At 52.8% G+C, this 22,290-nt stretch overlaps 1 protein-coding gene across 2 annotated transcripts in view; it reads right to left on the bottom strand.

Moving 5' to 3' along the window:
• The window catches only part of DOCK1 (dedicator of cytokinesis 1), a 491,675-nt gene extending 482,892 nt beyond the window's left edge, over positions 1-8,783 (bottom strand). The window contains exon 1 of one of the 2 annotated variants that reach the window (XM_044240731.1): positions 8,639-8,783. In XM_044240731.1, the coding sequence (XP_044096666.1) occupies positions 8,639-8,684 (46 nt within the window). In that variant the 5' untranslated portion in view covers positions 8,685-8,783. The remainder of the gene's footprint in view (positions 1-8,638) is intronic. The other variant, XM_044240732.1, reaches the window with a different exon arrangement.
• Between the last annotated feature and the right edge of the window lie 13,507 nt (positions 8,784-22,290).

The following is a 22,290-nucleotide window of genomic DNA, read 5'->3' as shown; positions in this document are numbered from 1 at the left end:
GATCCTGTGTCTCGCTCTCCCTCTGCTGATCCCCCTGTTCTCTCTCGAAAATAAATGAAATCTTTAAAACAAACAAACAACAAACTTTCATTGTAGGAAGCCTAGGAAATCTTGAGGCTCTTTGTCACAGCAGCCACCCAACCCTGATTCAGAAATCACAAGAGTTAATTTACATATAAAAGTGGACCTAACAAATCTAAGTCTGTTAAACAAAATCACTCAAGATGGCCCACAAAATATGTACCGTGCTCCGAACAAAACGCGGCAGCAAACTGCACCCGTGAAGAGCAACTCCAGGGACGCCTGGGTGGCGCAGTTGGTTGGACGACTGCCTTCGGCTCAGGGCGTGATCCTGGAGTCCCGGGATCGAGTCCCGCATCAGGCTCCCAGCTCCATGGGGAGTCTGCTTCGCTCTCTGACCTTCTCCTCGCTCGTGCTCTCTCTCACTGTCTCTCTCTCTCAAATAAATAAATAAAATCTTTAAAAAAAAAAAAGAGCAACTCCAGCCGGACAAGGAGTCCAAGCGACGTTTTTGGGAAGAGATTAATCCACAGGAGCTTTACTGGGCTCCCCTGGTCCCTTCAGGAGCTCTGGGGATCGACCTGACAGGACCGCAAAGCAAACGCTGAAATTCTAGGGAAGCCATCAAACCTCGCTCCCCGTCTTGGACCCTCCCTTACAACAAGCAGGGGCTGCAGAGACAATGGGGCCCACGTGGCTTCAGTCACACAGTCAGAGGGGCCGAGGGGAGCATGAAAGACACAGCTACCGAGCACGGACCGGGGCCAGGTTTGTGCTGGCTTATCTCTCTCTTTATCCCTGGAAATGCCCGAAGAGGATGGTATTATCATCCATTTACAAAGGAGAAACGGCTTATAGTAAATAACTCACCCAAGGTCACCCAGCTGGCAAGAGAGGAAGCAGAGATCCAAAGCTGCACCTCCAAGCCCCCCATCTGCGTGCCATCTTTTGGCACGTACCCCTCACAGAGAGAACACCTTTTTCTCCTCAAGGCACCCAAATGAAAAGTTAATGAGCTGACAGACATCTGTCTAGGGTGAAACCACCTGGTTTTTAGAAGCAGAGTGCCTGGGTTTAGAGAGTTCAGCATCTCCAGAGCATGTGGGGCCATGGACGGCTGCCGGGTGGCCTGCTACCACTGTGCTCCTGAGCCATCATCAGGAAGCATGGGGCCGTTTATATGTCACATGCCAGCACCTGCCCTCTCCGCATTAGCTCCCAAAACTAAAACACTCCCGTGAGTGCCCAGGGCCTCTGGGACTGCAGGAGGGTTGGAAGAGCCAGCTTCACGGCCTACAGAGTAGAGAGAAGCCCCCAGAGCTGTGCACTTGGCCCAACAGTGACTGTGCAATGTTGGTACCAAAGGTGGTCCTTGCCATCACTGGACAACTGGCCTTCTAGAACCACAGGGAGCCTGGCCACCCTACCCACACACCAATACTACAAGTGGAAGGAACTGGAAACACAGCCAAGCTAGAGGTCTCCGTCTCCTAATGCCACAGGCACGTGAGTACATCTAAGCCAAGTGTGCCAGCAAAGAGCTGTTCCCCAGCTGCGCCCACCATGTGAATGGTCCACTTATAACACGTTCAACTTCCTGTTCGGGTCTCAAACCCCCTGACTGTATCACCCCGTCACTAACTTGAATACAAGCAATCTCCAGGGCTGAACACAGACACTAACGTGATTTCTTAAAATTAGATTCTGAGAGCCTTGTCAGGGAGAGGGGGGCGGACACTGCAAGCTCCCACCTCCCACTCTCCCAGGCATGCCCAAGGAACTGGGGACCCATGACCTTGCAAAAAAATAATCATTCAGATGGTAGCACCAAAAGCATACAAATATTGAGGGAATCTTACTTGTGATAATCATGTTATGGCTTATGCCCCCCAAAATTCAAACACTGAAGTTCTGCCCCCCACCATAATTCAGAATGTATATGGAGACAGGGTTTTGAAAGAGAGGATGAAGGAAATGACATCATGACGGTGGCCCAAATCCAGTAACAGGAGGTGAGGACACAAACACCACAGAGGAAGACCTTGTAAGGAGGTGAGAAGGCAGCCAACCACCCAGCAAGCAGGTGGCCTCAGAAGGAACCAACCCGGGACACCTGGGTGGCTCAGTCGGTTAAGCAGCTGCCTTCGGCTCAGGTCATGATCCCAGCGTCCTGGGATCGAGTCCCACGTCGGGCTCCTTGCTCAGGAGGGAGCCTGCTTCTCCCTCTGCCTCTGCCTGCCGCATCTCTGTCTGACTATGCTCCCTCTCTCCGACAAGTAAATAAATAAAATCCTTAAAAAAAAAAGAAGGAACCAGCCCTGCCAACACCTTGATCTTGAACGTCCAGCCTCCAGAACTGAGAAAATAAATTCCTACAGTTTAAGCCCCTCCGAGTGGACTTGTTAAGGCAGCAAACTAATGCACATACTTCACATGTCGACTTGAGGGAGGGTCCCAAAGCACTCCCCACCTAATTAATAAAAGCTAACTCGGGCACTGCTGATTATATATGGCAGCTAAGCTGCTATTGACATAACAATGTTTCCAAAGCGCCTTCACCATCCTGTGGCTCCCGTGAACCTCCCATCAGCAGATCTTGTCCACAAGGCCAAGCATCAGCCTCCATTTTGAACCTGTGGAACCAGCCTGGAGAGGCTCAAAGACTTGCCCCAGATCACATCAACGAAGAGTGGCCACACCAGGACTAAAACTCAGATTCTGACCCCTCCCTGGATCCCCTCCTTAGGGCTCACCTCTCAGAAGACCGTACCAAGAAACTGGGGAGGAGTCTGAACATGGAGCCCCGCCATCAGCCAGCGGTATAGGGCACCGCTTGCCTCCACACTGCTGGACAGCGCTACCGGCCTTCCAGCTGTTCTCAAGACCCTAACACATTCAATGCCTGCACAGCTCAGTGGCCTCGGCGTGGCCCCTGCTGCACCCGTCAGCCGCCTTCCCGAGCACTGTGGCTCACACAGCTGCCCAGAGGCTCGTCTCTCAAATGACACCAAGATATCCTTCAAGGAGGGGCTGCAAAGAGGGAAATGCAAACCCAAACCAAAACGACCTACCACCACACTCCACGAGACTGGCTAAAATAGGCAAGAGGGACAAGAAAGGCTGGCAAGGGGAACCCGATCACACACTTATGGCTGGTGGGACTGCAAAATGGTGCAGTTACTCTGGAGCAGTTTGGCAGTTTCTTAAAAATCCAAACACACAACTACGTACAACTCAGCAACGGCCCTCCTGGGCATGTATCCCAGACAACGGAGACTGGGGTTCACGCACAAACCTGTGCATAAATGTTCATAGTGGCTTTACTCACAACAGCCAAAACCTAGACATCCTTCGTCAAGTGAATGGTTGATCCCTCTGGGTACCTCCAGGCCACAGAACACCACCCAGCAAAGAAAAGGAACCACCCCCCATACACACAAGGACCTGATCAATCTCCAGAGAACTACACGACCTGATAAAAATCAATCCAAAGAGGTCTCGTACTATATGATTCCATTCATGGAACATTCTTGCAACGATAAAACTATAGAAACGGAGATTACTAGTTGCCAGGGATTATGCAGGAAGGAGGAACGAGGTGGGTGTGGCTACAAAAGGACCAGAGGAGGAGCCTCGGGGGTGAAGGCCCTGCTCCGTGCCTGGACTGCGTCCGCGCCAGCATCCCGGCTCTGTGCGGTTCTGCAGTCTGGCAGGATGTCGCCTTGGGGGAGATCGGCAATGGCTACACGGAGTCTCTGAATTAGCTCTTACAAACATATGTGTTTAGGACTATCTGAAAATACAAAGTTAAAGAAAAAATAAAAACGAGGAGGAAGGAAGAATGGAAGGAAGGACGGGAACAAGAGTGGGAACTATTCACAACCCCTAAGACAATCATGATAAGATGCAATATTCTAGGAAAACATTGGCACAACAATAAATTTAAAATTTTTATAATGTTTTCAAAGTCAAATAAGGTTTGTAGAAATATAATGTGCCCTAATTTGGTTTTTCTGCAACTCCAGTGAATGAAAATGTCCGCATTTCTATTTACTTACAATCAAATCTAATTTTTCTTCTCCAAAGTAGCAGCTTGCTTGCTACTCTAGATAACAAAAGAGATCTTTCTGCAACTCCCACACTCCCAAATTTATTTGGGTATTACACTACTCCTAGCAGTTATCATCACTCAGAACTAATCTAAATACACACAAGTCATGCTCCCCTATACCAAGCAAATGAGACTTTCTCCCAACAGAGGGGCAAAACACACCATTAACAAATCTCCTTTTGGAGAAAAGTATTCTTGCAGCAACTGTGCCTGTCAAGTGCAAACACAAAATCACTTGTCACCACACTTCTGAACCGCACTTTATTAAATAAATATTAATAAAAGCAACACTCCATCGAGTGCCGGGCTGATCTCAAGCACGACGCCCCCTGCCCTGCCAACATTATCTCAATGCATCGTCCTTGGTCTTCGTGGTAACCAGGCTTGGCTCCGCCTTCCAGGTGGGGAAACCGAGGCTGGAATTACTCAGGAAGCTGAGTAATTTCCCGACAGCCCACATAAGGAGTAAGAGCTGGGGATTAAAGGTGCCCACAGCACCAACACCCGCATCCCGTTTGAGCTCTCCACAGAGAAAGCCAGAATAAAGCCCCCAACTCGGGTCCGCTGGTGTTCACCCTCCACCCTAACAAAGCCGAAGGCCAGCGAGAGCACCTTACTCTCCCGAACGGCTCTCTGCACCACCTGCTCCGTTTCTCTAGCCGCCTTAACAAATGGCCGCATCCTGAGCAGCTTCAAACGGTCCACAGGGATAATCTCACAGTTCCCCAGGTCAGATACTCAGTGGCTCTGGGTCTCAAAGTCCAGCTGCTGGCCAGCTGGGCTCTCGTGGGGAGCCCAGGAAGGGATCTGTTTCCAGGCTCATTGGGAGTCCTGGCAGAACCCAGTTGTGCCTATAGGACTAAGTAAGGTTCCTCTTCCCTAGCTGGGTGCAGCTGCCCTGAGCTCCCTGGGCTTTCTCTGGTCCTTGTAAAGGGGCTCCTACAACTCAGGGCCAGCAACTGTGCCTGGGACCCTGCCCAGGCTCAGAACCTCTGACTCTACTCTTCTCTTAGCAGCCAGAGAAAGTTCTCTGCTTTGGGGGCCCGTGGTAGATCATCTCTCCTAAGTCCCATTACATTAACCACATCTTGAAAGCCCTTTCTACCATGTCACATAACATATTTACAGGTTCTGGGGATTAGGGCATGGACATTTTGGGAAGGAGGCCACTACTCCACCTCTCACACCAATGAGAGAGGTGAGCACACCATCCTCAGGTATGACTCCAGAACACACTGCATCTTTTCACCTCATCTTAGGAACAGGATCCATAATCATTTTATCGGCATTGAGACCCCAGCCTCTGCCCAGCTGGGGGATGATGGAAAAGTTTACCCCGTCCGAGCCCTCCCTGTGCCAGGTAGGTCAAAATTCATCCCTGTGTTAAATAACCAAATCCATAAACACTGAGTCACCCAATTCAACCCCAGGAGGAGACATTAACAGGCCGGTAAATTTCCAGGGGGGGGCAACCCCAACCCACTGGAATAAATGGGCAGAGATGAGGGGATGAGCACTTCCTGCCTTGCTGAGGAAGCAACAGATCAGCTGTTTACTCCTTTCCCCTACGTTCAAAATAAATAAATAAGTGAAGTGTCTCATTTACAAACAATGCTTCTAACAGATTCCAAGTACTTTCAAACAATGAGCTGTGATTCATGTTTCCAAATGAGATGGAGTTTTATCATTTTCTTTCCCCTCGTGATTCATTCATCCAGCCAAGTCAGTAGTCGGAGTGGAAGCAAGGCCCACCCACGACCCACCACAGCCCTCCAGGGAAACACAGCCCTGTTGTTAGGCTCCCCCAAAAAACGCTGTGGTTGGTAAGGGGCATGGCCAGTAATTTTCCCTTGGGCGGAAACAGCCCATTAGCCAATGGGCAAAAATCCCTGCCCCCCAGCACTTCTGTCTTCCTTTCCGGAGACCCTCCAGTGCCAACTCCTAGAACAGTGGAGAGCTTGGGCTGACCCGGATGTGAGCATCCTCGCCTTCCCTTCTGCCCAGAATCAAGAGTTGCCTGATGGGCTTGCCACTGATGCCATGCAAGCTCTGCTGTCCGCTCCCTTTTACCCCATTCTGTAGCCTCGGCTCCACCCTAGTGAAACCAAGCAGAGCAGAAACTCTCTCCTCACTGTTCTAGAACCATTCACACTGACGGCCATTCACACTGTTCTAGAACCGCCTGACAAAACCATCGGGCACGTGGTCCTTTGGAAACTTCCTAACAGACTCTTCTTAAAGCCACAGCATTAGCCAAAGGTGTGATGCTGGAAGTCACCATAGCGAGTGGTGTGTGTGTGACGTAATAGGGAGGGACACAGCCATGTTCTTGCCCCCAGTCACCTCCCCAGCAAGGAGACCCCCTCACTGTGTCATGAATGCTCCCTCTGGTCTTCTCTAGAGAGCCAGTCAACAAGTGCCACACCTAGTGTCCTCACTGACACCATCAGGTCACAGGTCATGCTGGGAGCCAACAAGAGGAATCAATGTATATTAAAACTCCCTGCTCCAAAGAGAGCCCCCTCCCGGCCTCCTGACTCTCAGGGGGATGGTGTAAACTCCAGAGCCAGGCTTCCAGTCCCAGATGTAGCACACACTAGTGGTATGAACGATGTATTTTTCTCTCCACCTCTGTCAATGGGAGTGACAGGACTCTCATCCCACAGGACTGGGAGGGGGAGGCAAGCCCTCAGCCAGCGCTAGAGCTGCTCCCTCCCCCCTCTCCCCAGGGCTGGCTGTGCTTCTGCTCCTCCATTCTTCAGGCCTCTCCCTCCTGCCTCTCTGGAGTGCTCCAGGCCCCCCTTCATCTGCCCCTATTGTGTTCCAGTCCTCAGCTCACTCCTCACACACACACCCCAGCAGGCTCTCCACAGCCCCGACCCTTACTGTCACACTGAATCAGTGCCAACACTGAACGTGCACCCCACACCTCCCCCACGTGCTGCAGATTCATGGCTTCTTTTCTTTCGGGATGGCCGGGATGAGACCATACGGAGGCACCTAGGGTGCTGCTTACACACTGGGGTCCCCCACCCTGTCACTGACCTCCACGCCCATGTCTGGGCCTCCCTTCCTCATCTCAGAAATGGGGCTGGAAGAGAGCTCAGTCAGAGCAGTCCTGGAGCAAGAAGCGCCCCCACACATGGGCATGTGGAACAAGAGGAGTGTGGGCCCAGAGGACCTACGACTGTCCTAGGACTGACTCTTTCCCAAGCAGCTCCACTGTCACACCACAGACATCTAGAAGAGACAAGTCACTGGAATCACAAAAAAGGAAGAACCCTGAGGGCTAGGGCGCCCCCCAAGGCTTGCCCAAGTTCAGAGGGCCAGCTCTGGAGGTGACCTGCGGTGGGGACTCAGGCATGGCACCCCAAAAGCTCAGGGACGCTGGGGGCGGGGGGGGGGGGGGGGCGGCTGCCGCGATGGGAGCAGAAGTCGCAGGAGGAGGAGCCCTGAGAGGGCACAACCTGGCGGCAAAGGGGAGGCCAAGGTCACAAAAGTCCTTACAAGTCAGGCCAAGTCTAGCCTGGGTGACGGAGGTGATAAATGAGCAGGAGGAAAGTCAGACGGAAAACGGGGACGGTCCAGGATCCGGGATCCCGGAGAGCAGCCACGGCCCGGACACCGGTGGACAAGAAAGGCCGGACCCCAGACGCTGACAGGCGGGCTGCAAACCCCCGCTGAGGAGGAGAGCAGGGCAGGGCGCAGCGAGGGCTGGGGTCCGTTTGTTCGGCCATCGAGGAAAGCCTCGCTCTCTGGAATGCGTACTCGCTGGGTCCGAAATGTAAACTTGCAACCCGACTCCCCCCACTCCCCTCAGGAAACGACAAAGAGCGGCGGAGCCTAAACAGTCCCGCCCTCCGCAACCCGCTCCCGGAGCCCGGGGACCCGGGAGCCCGAGGACGCCGGAGCGCTCGACCCGCCGCTCCGCTCCCGGGGTCCCGCGCGGTCCAGGCCAGGGCCACCAAGGGGCGGGCAGGGCGCCCAGCCCGCCCAGGTCGCGCGCGCCACTTCGCACCGGGAGGGCACAACTCTTCGCTCGGGTCCCCGCAACGTGCAACTGCCCGCCCGGGAGCTCCAGCGCCTGCACGCAACTTCACCCGAAAAGCAGAAAGCCGCGGCCCAACAGTGACCGCGGGCCGGCCCGGCCAGGCGCCCCCACAACCCCACGCAGACTTCGGCCGCGAGCAGGATGGGGTCTGAGCTCGGGCGGCCCGGGAGGCTGGAGGACTCCGCCACCGGGTGCCCGGCCGGGAGCTGGGGGCGGGGGGGGGGGGGGGGAACCCCTCGGGAAGTGACACGGCCCGCCCCCGCCCCCGCGTGTCCCCGGCCCCGCTCGCGCGCGCTCCGGAGGGGGCGCCGGGCGCTCGGGCCGGGGCCGGGCCGGCGGCAACAGGCTCCGGCGCCCCCGCCCGCCGCGCCCCGCCCGGCCCCGCCGCCCCTCCGGAGCGCGCGCCGCGGGGAGGTCGTGCCGGCCCGGCGCCGAGTGGGGCGCGCGGAGCTCACCCACGCCGTATTTCTCCTCTCTCTTGGTGGGCACCCAGCGCGTCATGGCGCCGCCGCGAGAGCCGCCGCCGCCGCCGCCGCCGCCCGGGCAGGAAACTCCGCGCCTAGGCCGCCATTTTCCATTCCTGGCGAGCCGCGACAGGATGGGGAGGAAAAAGTTTGCGGCGGAGGCGGTGTCATGTGGGACGGGGCGGGCGGAGCGTCGCGGGCCGGATGGGAAAGGCCGGGAGCGCGGGCGAGAGGCGGGCCGGCCCGGGCCTGTGAGCGCGGCCCCTGCGTCGGGCACCGCGCGCCGCAGCCTGGGACTCCCGCGCCCCGCCCGCGGGACGACCCCCCGCCCCTCCCCCTGCGCGGGGTCCCCGCCCCGCCCCCGGTGTCCCACGACGAGGGGGGGGCGCCCTGGGCGGAGTGGGGCGAGGGGGACTCTGAGATTTAGGAAGCTTGGGGTTTGGCCAGCACGGGGCTCCGGCCGCGGACTCGGGGTCCGCCTCGATGCGGGGAGTCCCGGAGCGGAGCAGACCCGGAGGTCCCCGCCTGCCCGAGCACGTGGTCCCTTCCCCAAGGAGACGGACTTCAACTGAGCACCTACCCACCCCTGGCCACGCCAGCCAGACTGGGGCCGCGGAGGTGCCGGCTAGAGTACCCACAGGTGGATTGGGTTTCGCTCCTCGTGCTTGGGCGGGGACGCCCCGGGCGGGGGCGAAGGGGTGGTGAAGTGCCGATCACGGAGTGCTTCCCGGGGAGGTGACCTCTCTCTTGAGTGTTGAATGAGGGCGGTTCCCCCGGGGGGAAGCCGGGAGGGAGAGGCAAGAAAAGCCCCGCCGACGCCCAGAGACTTCATCCTCCTTGGGCTCGCAGCAACTTCTGCTAGTTCAGTAGGACTCAGTGTGAGGGAGGGGAGAGAGGAAGTGGGGCGAGGAGCCAGCTGGGAAAGGAAGGCTCAGGCCAGGCGGGGAGCAGATGCGCAGGGACTCTTTGGGACGTGGTCTTCGCCCTCTAGGTGAGTTCTCAGACCCTCAGGGTTTCCACACCAGCAAACAGGGGCACTTAGAATTCTCCAAGGAAAAACTGAACACACACACATAGATGTATTCTTACCATCATGAGGTTAAAGCCAAGAAAAGGAGGAAGGAGAAATCTCAGAATGATCAGTAAGTGTAGTTAATTCAGACTAATATTAAGTGGCGGTCCTCTGTCATGCCCCCCAGAAGTGACAATGGCAGTAGGCCTGGGAGCCTTCAAGGACTGGAGGAAGGCAGGTTAAAAAAAAAAAGATGAAAGGCTCCATTGGCTTGGAAGGGCACTGGGTGGCAGAGCAGGGAAGGGAGCTAGTAGGGCCTGGGGAACTCCAGGTGGGTTCCCATTCTGTATAGAGAATGCCCTTGCCTGCCATTGGGGCCACTATGAGCCAGAGAAGTCTCAGCATCCCACCTAGAATGCAGATTAAATATACTTCAGAATGCCCTAGGAGGCTTTCAGCCTATGTGGGTGGGAGAACCTGCTAAGAGCAAGAGGATAAGGTGTGTGTGACTCCAGAGTTCATGGGTATCAACCACAGCTTCCTAGAAAGTTATAGGCCTTCTTCTACCAATAAGGATCTTCGGTCCCGCAGAAGACCTAGGCTCCAATCCCATGTGGCCTCATGCATGCACTTAAACCCTTCTATGGAAATTAGAAACCATAGGGGCTCAGACCCTGAACCCATGACCTGGTGACTCGGACCACTTGAAAGAGAAGCTACTGTGAAGGGGCTATGCAGGAGCAGGAGGGTGTCCTAAGACAGGTGACATGGTGGCCTGGCTCCTCCAGGTCAGGAAGGGCTTCGCTGAGAAAGCAATGTGAGCCCGGTCTTTAATGACAAGCAGAAACCAGCTAGGCGAACTGCTAAGGGAGCAGCACGTACAAAGGCCCCGGGGTGGAACATAACACATATCCCTCAAGGAACTGAAAGACTAACGCATAGGGGAAAATGAGAAAGGGACACAAAATGAGCCCGCAGAAGAAGGGTCTTGCCAGGAATTCTGATTCTGCAAAGAAAATCTGGCAAACAAATTTTGGTGATACTTACCTTCTCTTTTATGCTCAATTTCAGTTCTGCGTATGTGGCTACACATTGGGGAAGATGGGTGTTGTAGTGAAAGACCAGGGGCTGTGAAAAGACTCAGTGAAAGACTCAGGAGACCTGGGCTAGCGCCTGCTGCAGTGTGGCCATTCTTCTTCCATTTCTGGTCATTATAATGTTCTGAGCCTTAGGGCTCTGGTCTTCCTACATATAAAGGAGGGGTCATGGTCCCAAGCTCATGAGGCTCTCCTGAAGATCGCAGGAGAATGTGTAACTCTGCTTGACTTCCTCCTGTAATGCTGCCCCCATATTCTTCATCTGATAGAAGAAGGTTCACATTTTCTAGAACAGTGGCCACTTGTAGTCTGATAAAGGTGACCCACTGAATATATAGATAAATACATATTTATGCATTTTTATAAGACTGTCACATAAGTGATTTTCTAAATCAGAACTTTAAAACTCCAGATGGACCCTGGACCATGTGTTTGAGACAGAGGCTTTGGTCCTATTCTTGCAAAGTGTGCCCAAGCTTGGCCAAGATACTGTACATGTGGCCACAGTTCATGCAGCTCTGAGGTTTGTCAGCGTTCCGTGGCTGATTCCAGCAGTGGTCTCATCTTGTGGTTCTAAATCAAGTCCATGGCCCTGGCTCCTTGCCCTGTGGTTACATGAGTTTGGGACTGACTACATCTCCAGTTCCAGGAGCCCTGTTGGCATTTTTAACTCCTGAGTCTACATGCCTGGGCCACGGATCTCCGCCACACCCACCAGGCCTGGTGTAGGACTTAGGTCTCTGCTGTGCTTGTAGGTGTGATCACCCAGGAAGTTCACACCATGGAGTTCTAGATGTCCCCTCCTAAACATCTCGTCCTAGTGACCTCCTCAACATGTGGGAGAAGCAAGATGGAGCCATGAAATGTCATCATCTACATAACAGTTTTCAATTTTGAAAAGTAAATTAAAATGATTTTTAATTTGAAAATAGTTTTCCATATTTACAATACACATTCAGGAGGTTTATTCTTGCCCAGTGGAGACGCCGGAAGGCACAGTGATTAAAGGGAGATATTTATTTGCAGCAGGCAATACAGATGAAAACAGGACCTAGATATGGAGGGTTGATTCTTCAACAAGGGGCTTGACCACAGGCTGCTTGTCACTTGAAAGGGGAGGCCATGGTCTTGCATTGGAGGCCGCTAGTTGCTGCCCCTTTGAGCCACTGGCAGATATCCACAGCATTTTAGGTGACCAGGCATGAGATCACAGTGCACAAGGTGACATAGCACAGAAAAGGTGTATCCAAGACTTTACATCTAAACTTCAGTTCACAGAGACAATCAAACAACAAGCTAAATGATGTGATAAGAAATACAGACCTAGACAGAAGGTGGGACCTTCTATAGGACGCTGGTCTGATGTCATCAACAAGAAAGTATTACAGGGGAAAAAAAATGGGTAGATAAGAAAGAACCATTCTAGATTTTGAAAGACTTAAGAAATATGACATTCAAGGCACCTAGATGGCTCAGTTGGTGAAGCATCTGCCTTCAGCTCAGGTCATGATCCCATTGTTCTGGGATCGGATCCCACATAGGGCTCCCTGCTCAGCAGGGAGTCTGCTTCTCCTTCTGCCTCCGTCCGTCCCTCCCCCTTGCGCTCACTTTCTCTCTCTCTCTCTCTCTCCCAAATAATAAAGAACATCTTTAAAAAAAATACTGCAAAAAAAAGATGAAATTGTTCAATCTAGGTGATAGGTCGATGAGTGTTTCACCTCTACTTTTTTATATGTTCGAAATTTTTTTAGAAAATAAAGTCAGAGGGGAAAAGGAAGGGCTTGAGATTTAAAACCCGACTTAGGGATGCCTGGGTGGCGCAGTTGGTTAAACGACTGCCTCCGGCTCAGGGCGTGATCCTGGAGTCCCGGGATCGAGTCCCACATCAGGCTCCCAGCTCCATGGGGAGTCTGCTTCGCTCTCTGACCTTCTCCTCGCTCATTCTCTCTCTCACTGTCTCTCTCTCTCAAATAAATAAAATAAAATCTTAAAAAAAAAAAAATTAAAAAAAAAAAAAAAAAAAACCCGACTTAAGAAACAGTAGCCTGGACTGGCCTCCCAGGGGTGCTGCTCAGCATTCTCTGTGAAGATTATGGAGACAGACCCTGGGTGTTAAACTTCAACCAGCTCCGCAGAGCAAATATGTTCAGTAGAGGATGCTGGCTGCTGCTCCAGTGTGCCTTGTGGGCAAATGTAACTACGAGTATAAATGCACACCAAGCAGTCCTTCCCACACGGAGTACACAAAGAAATGAGCTCTAGAGCTGGGGGCCAGGACACCTGCCAGAGACGGAGTGTCCTGACATCCAAGGAGCCCTGGATCTGGGTGGCAAGGCAGCCGAGGCCTTGCCCTTGGAGGCTGGATGCTCTCACGGTAACCCCAACCGTGAACCTCAGAGGAACAAATGGTTTTCAGGCGCCATATGTTAGGCAGTGCCAGACTGTGATCCCTGATAGAAGGGAAATGAATGGAGAGTGTCGTCGCACAGTTGCCCAGGTGGCTTTCTAGAGGTGGTTTTGGGATGGAAGCCCAGGTAGGGGACTCACCCAAGCCTTGAGTCTCCCTCATTGGAAACAGAAACTGGAGTTCAGAGAAGCCACAACTGCTAGGACTTGAGGGTCAGAGTACCCAGGAGGATGGGGCTGTCCACACAGAGAGAGAGAGAATCCCAAAGATCTGCAAAAAGGGCTGCCTTGGGTCTCTGAATACTACACATGTGTGGATTAAAGCTTCATGAAGCTGTCTGTGAAAAGAAGACCGGAAAGTAGCAGGCCCCAGATAATTCCCAGAGCTCACAGAGTAGTGAGTGCTCCCTCCAGGCAATGTGCAAAAAGCTCATAATATAGAGTGGGACAAGTACGGTCCTCCAAAGGGTCACACCCTTGTAGTGGGGCTCTGTCAGCCCTAAACTAAAGGCTGCTCTAGGCCATGATGAAGCTGAAAAACACGCTCAAGAGAATGAAACTGAGCCCAAGTAACTTAATATCGCCAGCACAAAGTCCAATGCTGTCTAAAAGAATACAACAAAACCCAGTAGCGAACAATGTAAAGGGGCATGATATCTGGCATCCTACCAAAGGTGACCAGGCATGCAAACATGCAGGAAAATGTGACCCATAAGCAGGGGAAAATATCCATCTGTAGAAACAGATGCAGATACAAAAACCTTAAGGCAGTATTATCAGTATGCTCCATGTACCCAAAAATGTAAGGGAAAACATAAAAAATACTGAGAAAAAAAAACCCGAGACCATAAAGTCAAAGTAAATGCCCAGAAATGGGAGCTATTACAGTCATGGTGGGATTGGTGGTGGATATCACTAAGGTACCGTATTCTATCTGGGATTCTCTAAGTCTCTTCCTTTAAACTCATTCAGATCAGATCCTTCCTGTCTCGGTTCCGCACATGCTCACTGCTGTGGGCATGGGACATGGGCATCTTGGCCATGTAAAGAGGTGGTCAGGAGTTCCAGTGGGCATTTGTTGAGTTTGTCTGCCCCCCTCTTCCTATGGACAGCACCATCCTGGTTGTCCTTTGAGGACCCACTGTTATGCACTGAACTTTGCCCCCCAAAGTTCATATGTTGAATCCCTAACCCCCAGTACCTCAGAAGGCGACTGTATTTGGATATAGGGCCTTTAAAAAGGTGACTGAGTCTTCAACAAATGACGCCAGGAAAAACTGAACCACCACATGCTAAAGAATGAAACTGGACCATTTTCTTATACCATACACAAAAATAAACTCAAAATAGATTAAAGACCTAAATGTGAGACCTGAATCCATGAAACTCCTAGAAGAAAATGTAAGCAGTAATTTCTCTGACATCGCCTTTAGCAACGTTTTTCTAGATATGTCTCCCGAGGCAAGGGAAACAAAAGCAAAATTAAACTATTGGGACTACACTGAAATAAAAAGCCTTTGCACAGCAAAGGAAAACATCAACAAAACAAAAAGGCAAGCTATAGAGTGGGAGAAGATATTTGCAAATGATCTATCCAATAAGGGGTTAATATCCAAAATAAATAAAGAACCTTTACAATTCAACCACAAAAAAACAACAACAAATAATTCCATTACTGATGGGCAGAGGACCAGAATAGACTTTTTTTTTTTTTTTTGCAGAAAAGACATACAGATGAACAGCAAACACATGAAAAGATGCTCAACATCATTCACACTAGGAAAATGCAAATCAAAACCACAACAAGATGCCACCTCCCACCTGTCGGAAGGGCTAAAATCAAAAAGACAAGAAATAACAAGTGGCAGCAAGGATGTGGAGAAAGGGAACCCTCGTGCACAGTTGGTGGGAATGCAGACTGGTGCAGTCACTGTGGAAGACACGTGGAAGTTCCTCAGAAAGTTAAAAATAGAATTACCTGAGTGCCTGGGTGGCTCAGTGGGTTAAGCCTCTGCCTTCAGCTCAGGTCATGATCTCAGGGTCCTGAGATCGAGCCCCACATTGGGCTTTCTGCTCGGCGGGGAGCCTGCTTCCCCCCACCCTCTCTCTCTGCCTGCCTCTCTGCCTACCTGTGAGCTCGCTCTCTCTCTCTCTCTCTCTCTCTGACAAATAAATAAATAAATAAAATCTTAAAAAAAAAAAAAGAATGAAATCTTGCCATCTGCAACAACAAGGATGGGTCTAGAGAGTATAATGCTAGCGAAAATAAGTCAGGGAAAGACAAGTACCATATGATTTCACTCATACATGGAATTTAAGAAACAAAAGAGGGTCGCCTAGCCGGTGCAGTCAGTAGAGCATGTGACTCTTAATCTCGGATTTGTACATTTGAACCCCGCATTGAGTGTAGAGATTACCGGAAAATAAAAATCTTAAAAAAGAAAAAAAAGAGAGAGACAAACAAAAGACAGACTCTTAAGTGCACAAACTGGTGATTTCCAAAAGGCAAGTAGGCAGGGGGATGAGTAAAATACACCAAGGGGATCAAGGGCGCAAGTGATCGAGACGAGAACTGAGAAATATATAGAACTGTTGAATCATTATACTGTACCCCTACAACGAATAGAACGCTGTGCGCTAACCGTCCCTCCCTCATTCGATCAACTGATGACTGAGTTAAATGAGGCCATTAGGGACAGTCCCATCCCAGCCTGACTGGTGTCTTTACGGGAGGAGAAGCCCTGAACACACAGATGGGCATCAGGGACGCATGTGCACAGAAGGAAGGCCGTGAACATGGCCATGAAGAGAGGCCTCAGGGAGAGCCCAACCTGCTGACAGCCTGACCTCAGATTTGGAGCTTCTAGAAATGTGAGAATAAATGTCCCCTCCCTGGCTTGTGGCAGTCCCCTGCATGGCAGCTGCCAAGGCTTCCCACTGAACTGCTGGTCACACAGAGTCACTGGGAAAGCCAGGGACAGGATGTGAGCCACAGCCCTGAAGGCCAGACCTGCTTCAGGGCCTTGATCTTGCCTCCTGATGTTCCAGTGGCAGAGGCAGCATCTTCCTGTCTGAGAGCGTCACAGCCTGATCCCTTGACTCAGACATACGTCCTCAGATGCCATGGGAAGTCTAGGTGAGTGCCAACCTACAGAAGTACAGAAGGCTCACTGCGGGGGCCCCAGGGATGTCAGTCCGGAGCTCAGAAACACCCACAAACACCCCCCCACACACACACACACTCCTGCCTCCAGAGACTTAGCAAGAGAAGGAAGGAAGGAAGAGAAGGAAGAAAGGGAAATGTGTATTCCCTGGAAGAATCAGAGAGAGTGGACAAAGAGGTGACGATCTGGGATGAAGGGGAGATAAAAAGGTAACATGTCATTCTGAGCAGAAGGGAGCCACATGAGAAGTAAACGCAGGCGGGGAAGCTGCACCGTGCCTGGGACTGGAGGATGGGGGTTGGGTGAACAGTACGGGTGGGATACGGAGTCGGCAGGGAAGGGCTGCACCTGCCAAGCCAAGGGGCCAGCACAATCCAAACGTGTGCCCTAGGACGCTCAGTCTGGGGGCAGAGGAGCACATGGACTGGGGAGAGGAGGAACTGGGTCTAGAGAACTAGTTAAAAGGAAAGGGGGGTGGTGATGAGTTTGGGAAATCTTTTAGAGTTTTGACATTCACAAATTAAACAACCAATTTACTGAGAATGTTCCCACCAATGCGCCAAGAGCATTTATTCCTCATGATAACCCATGCGTTATGTGCTATGGTTATTCCCATTTGATAGAAGAAGAAACGGAGGCTCCTAAAGGTTCTCAAGAACTTGCTCAGGGTTCATAGCTAGAAAGCAGTAGACTCAAGACTAAACCCAATCATTCCGATGTCAGACCCCAGACGTCTAGCCAGCCACGTGACCCGCTGTGGCAGCCAAGCTGCCTTTTCTTTCCTCAAGTGCAGAGGCAGCTGCAGCCAGGCCCTCAGACTTCTAGTCCTCAGGGGCCGGTGCTCCTGCTAGGTCCTAGCAGCCCGAAGGTGCACAATGAAGCCAATGGATGCCCACGACCCGAGCCACATAAGGGTCACCTGGACCGCTAGGCCAAGTGGACACCACTGTCTTCTTGGAAGGGGTTAGACAGTTGTATGTGTCTTTAGAGCGAAAGTCAAACTGCCTGAAGAGGCAGGGCCCGGTGTCCCAGTGCCATGACTGGATGGAGGTCCAGGCCCTGCGGGGACAGCCTACTGGCTCTTTTTGGTCCCACTTGGCCTGGGCCCGGGACAACACTGCTGGGGCTGCCTCTGTACCCAGACCATACCTCCCAGCTCACCACCCACCCACGGGCTCACCGCAGCCCACCTGCCCCCCCACCCCCACCTCACCCCGGCCCACCGTGAGCACATGCTAACCACAGTGCTAACCAGATGCTCCCACGGTCCACACCACTCTCCACCTGGCCCCGGCCACACCTGCTCTCTCCAAGTCCCCGGACACACACAGCGTGCTCTGCCCTTGAGCACGGATAGAGTTGCCCGAAATCAGCCTTCTTCAGCCAGTATGGCATCTCTGCACCTTCCTCTTTCTGGTGGGGACTCACGGCATCCCAGCCCAGGGTCAGAGGTCAGCCAGGGGGGCTGAGGTCAGAGGGCCACCCTACAGGCAGTTGGTCCTTCCCTCCCGGATCCTGTAGTTATCTGTGTCTGCCCCGGGCTGGGAGGGAGCCTTCTCCGTCCGCCCCTGGGGCTAACAGCAGTCAGATGAGAGGAATCATAACACAAACAGACAGCCCTTATTGAGCTCACAGAATATCTCACTCAATTACAGCCTCTCATTGGCAGATAACTGTGGAAGCATTCTGAAGCATTCTGATCACTGTGAGTGTGCAATAAATGTTCGCTGCTATTGGGCCTACTATTGTGCCTGGGGGGGCCACAATTGGTTAAGCGGCTGGCTCTTGGTTTTGGCTCAGGTCTGATCTCAGGGTCCTGAGATCAGGTCCTGCCTTGGGCCGCACACTCAGCACAGAATCGGCTTCAGCTTCTCTCTCCCTCTCCCCTCCTGCTCACGTGCTGCGCTCTATCTCTGTCTATCAAATAAATAGATAAATCTGGAAAAAAAATGTTAGCTACTGTTCTTAAATCGATGTTTGCTGAATGAATGAGTGAGTGAATACATGGGCAACTCGGGCTCCCTGCTGGGTGCTGCAGGAGTCACAGTGCACACTGTCCGAGCACTCACAGCTCGTGTCCGGGGCGGGCCAGCTGATCTGGCTTCTGCAAGGGTGCAGCCGAGTGACAGTGGAGACAGGACCCATCCCAGTGAAACTTTCCTTGAACCTGCACAAGCCTGCTGAAGCTCAGTGCCATGGAGGGCCTGGTCCCAGACCTTCTGGGGAGAGGACAAGCCTACGACCCGTGAACACGTTCAGCAGCAAGTACTCTTGGCTCCTGGGCCTTGGGGCAAGCTCTGCGGAGCCCCCAGGGGAGGAGAATTCAGCAGCACAGTGGGTAGGAACCTCTGAGGCACAGCCATAACCAGAGGCGGGCAGGCACACAAACCCTGTCCCTTGGCCGTCATCCAAGCACCAGGACCACAGACAATGAGGAAGTGGCCTCTGGGCCAAACCAGCTGTGTCGTAGGCCCAGTGGAGGGATCTGGAGCATATGGGGCTCAGCCCAGGGCAGGAAGTATGCATGGTATACCCACTCCCTGCAAGGCACAGTGCATGTCCTGGGGACCCAGCCATGGCCAAGAGATGTCCCCACTCCCCAGAACCTCAGTTTGGAGGACACAGGTCAGGAAACAGCTCCAGAGAAAGGTGTAAGTGGCAAGAGAGGACAGAAACCGGGGCCACAGATTCTAAAAATCACAGCCACTCCTGCCACACTGAGGAGTTTGGCCACACCCAGCCCTGCTTGTGCTCTCATTTGCTTAATTTTTTTTTTTTTTTTAAATGAGAAAGCAAGCGAGCAAGGTGCGGGGCAGCGAGAGCGGAACAAGCAGACTTACCAGTGAGCATAGAGCCCGATGTGGGGCTCAATCTCACAACCCTGAAATCATGTCCTGAGCCAAAACCAAGCCCAACCAACTGAGCCACCCAAGCGCCCTGCTTAATTTTTTTTAATCACGAAAATCTAACATTAAAAAATATATAAGATCTTTTTGAAAAGGGGAACCAGTATTACTTACTGCGGGTAGAAAGCAACTAAAAATAAAGGCCTAACTACCTTAAGAAAGAAGGGTTCATTTCTGTGCCCACTTTGAATACCCTACCATCCCACACTCTGGGACACTCTGCCCCCCCTGCAACCCCCGTGCCCCCCGTCCCACTGAGAGGAGGCAGGGCTGGGGGTACGGGGGACAGGGGAAGGTTTTCCAGGAGCAGGGCTTAACTCGTGAGTTAGGGAGAGGAATCTGCTAGCAAGGGGAGCAGAGGGCACAGGGGCAGTCGGAAGCCGCTGGGGGCGAGTGTGTGTGTGCATGTTTGCTACAAACCCCACCATCTAGAAGCCCCAGCAGGGAACTGTCCTAGTGTATGTGGCCTGCTGTAGCAGAATACACAGACAGAGTGACTTACAAACAACAGACACTGTTCTCAAAGTTCTGGAGGCTGGAAGTCCAAGGTCAAGGTGTTGACAGACATGGTGAAGGCCTGTTCCCTGGTTCATAGCACGGTGTCAGTGTGTCCTCAGAGGGCAGGAGAGGTGCAGGAGCTCTCGACCACCGCTTTGTAAGGACACTCGTCCCACTAATCACCTCCTAAAGGCCCCATCTCCTAAAACCATCCCGTTGGGCACTAAGATTTCACACATGAATGGGGCGGGGGGTGGTACAGAAACATTCAGACCCCAGCAGGAATGTTCACAGGGTGGGGGGAGGGGCGTGTGGCATCGTGCTCCTTCAAGGTCTGGGTCAGGAGCAGGTGGACGTACAGGAGTTTTCAGCAGGGAGTGGTATGTGTGGTAAGATGGGAGTTAAAAAGCCATTCTGCTGGCTTGGAGGCCAAGGCCAGAAAGCAAGGCAGCCTGCGTCTGGAGAAGCAGGGTTTGCCCGAGGCTGAGGCTGTAGGCTGCCCACTGTGGGCCTGCTCAGCCGGCCCTTCGGTTCTTCTTGGTAAACAGAAGATGGCCAAGACCATGCTGTACCCCAGGGCAAGCTTGCAACTCTAGATGTGGGGGGAGAAAAAGTCCTGAAGAGACAGTGCTCCCCCTGGTCCTCCTGGCCCCTAGCTGCCCCGCCCCCCCCCACCTGGCTGCGGGTTGTCCTGGAAAGAACCCAGCGTCCCAGACAGGACAGGAGGGAGCCCAGGTAAGATGTGCCTGTGGCAGGAGTTTGGTTTGCGTTCTTTCTGCACGTACCACACTCTGCTTGAACTTTGCGATGCAGAGCCCCTCCCCCTCCCCTGCCACTACTACCACCACCACCTAGAGACCACTGGTGGACACACGCATATCTTCCAGGGTTTATCTGCCTGGTTTTTTTATCAGGTTATAGAAAACTAAAGCTTCAGGCTATTTGAATTTAATTTAAGAAGTGATATGCATGGAATTCCTATTGTGGGCAAACACAGATTTCAAGGAGATCTTCGTTTTCTGAAGTTCATTCCTTTTTATTTATTTATTTTTTTAATCAGCAGAATGAAATAGTTTTAAGAAACAGGTGCTCTTGGTATATTTTAGGCATCCTTGATTTTCTCCTTTTCTTTCCTCAAGTGCAGAGAGTCGTGGAGAAATTCTGCTGGAACAGCACCACTTGAATGGGATCTCCTAGGGCTATAAAATCTGTAGCTCGGGGCTCCCCCACTGCTTGTGAAAGAAACTAAAGAAGGAGGTGATTATGGCAGAGGAGCTGTGGGGGCAGGGGTGTCCCCCCTCCTGCTCTCCGTGCCACCCAGCCGACAGGGCCACAGAGTCCGCGGGGGGCCATTGAGAGGGCAGGAGGGCAGCTAGCATGCCTGGAACTGAGAGCTCACAGGTACTGAGCACTCGGTGGCACGGCTATTGTTGGAGACATGGACCTGGGTTGTTCCATGAGGGGTTCTTGCATTCTCTGTTAGGGGCGGCATGGGGGCCCTCCCTGCACACGTTCCTCGCAGGGGCTCTGAGGGCTGGAAGCAGGGGCTGCGGGCAGTCAAGAGCCAGGCGACCTTACCTGTAGCAGCTGTGAGTGTTGGCAGCCCTGGGGTGAACACCTGCCTTTCCCTCCACCCCGCCCTGATGGGAGCCAGGAGCCCCACCCCCACCCAGACTGGGGACAATGACCCACTGGCCTAATGACCCACTTAGGAGGCCTAAGATATTGACTTCCCCCCTCTGTGCAGATCAGGGAGAGGAGGGAGGTCCTCCAGGTTGAGAAGAGACCCAGGGTGGGCAGGGACCCCAGCCCTAGGCTCCCTGCTCTCCAGCACTTGGGGTGCTGACCTCAACAGCCTGCTGGGCCCTGGCACGGTGATGTGACACCGAAGGCCAGGTGCCACCGCTTACCTTCTGGTCCCCGGAGCACTCTGGGAGTCGCGTGGTGGTCTACACGTTCAGATACGCAAGTGGCAAGGACTTCTGCTCTGATGAGGTTTACGGTTTAAGTCAAGGACGGCAAAGAATCCAGCAAGCAAATAAATGAGGTGGATGATGGGCTTCCAGGAAAGCCTCTGGAAGGGGATGACCATTGAGCTAAGAGCTGAGTTCTGCCCCCCCCCCCAAAATCTGGAAGCAGAGTATATAGAATTGAGGGAACAGCAAGTACAAAAGTCCTGAGGCAGAGTGTGCCTGGTGGATGCTGGGATCCAAAAGACCATGGAGTGTGACTCTGAGGGGAGACGGTAGACGGTGCGGAGGGGCAGATGGTAGAGTTCAGCTTTCAGCTGTTTGTTACTTTATGTTTTTGTCAGCGCAACATACGCCCCCTGCCCAGGGCAGAAACCGTGCCCTAAAATTACTCAGTATTATGTACGATCATTTATTTATATGAGTGTTGTAGTGTACATTATATGCCTAATATAGTACAAATATTTACTACCATGTTGTATCACTCAGGAGGACCTCTGCCGAGCCGGGCTTCTGCTGGAGGCTGGGGGCTGGGAATGAAGGAGACCCTTTCTGCTCGAGCTCTCTCGAGAACCCGGCACCCCAGGCTT

This window comes from Neovison vison, chromosome 2, assembly GCF_020171115.1.
Source record: "Neovison vison isolate M4711 chromosome 2, ASM_NN_V1, whole genome shotgun sequence".
NCBI lineage: Eukaryota > Metazoa > Chordata > Mammalia > Carnivora > Mustelidae > Neogale > Neogale vison.
Note: the sequence above shows the minus strand (reverse complement) of the source record. Positions and strands in the feature narration are given on the sequence as shown.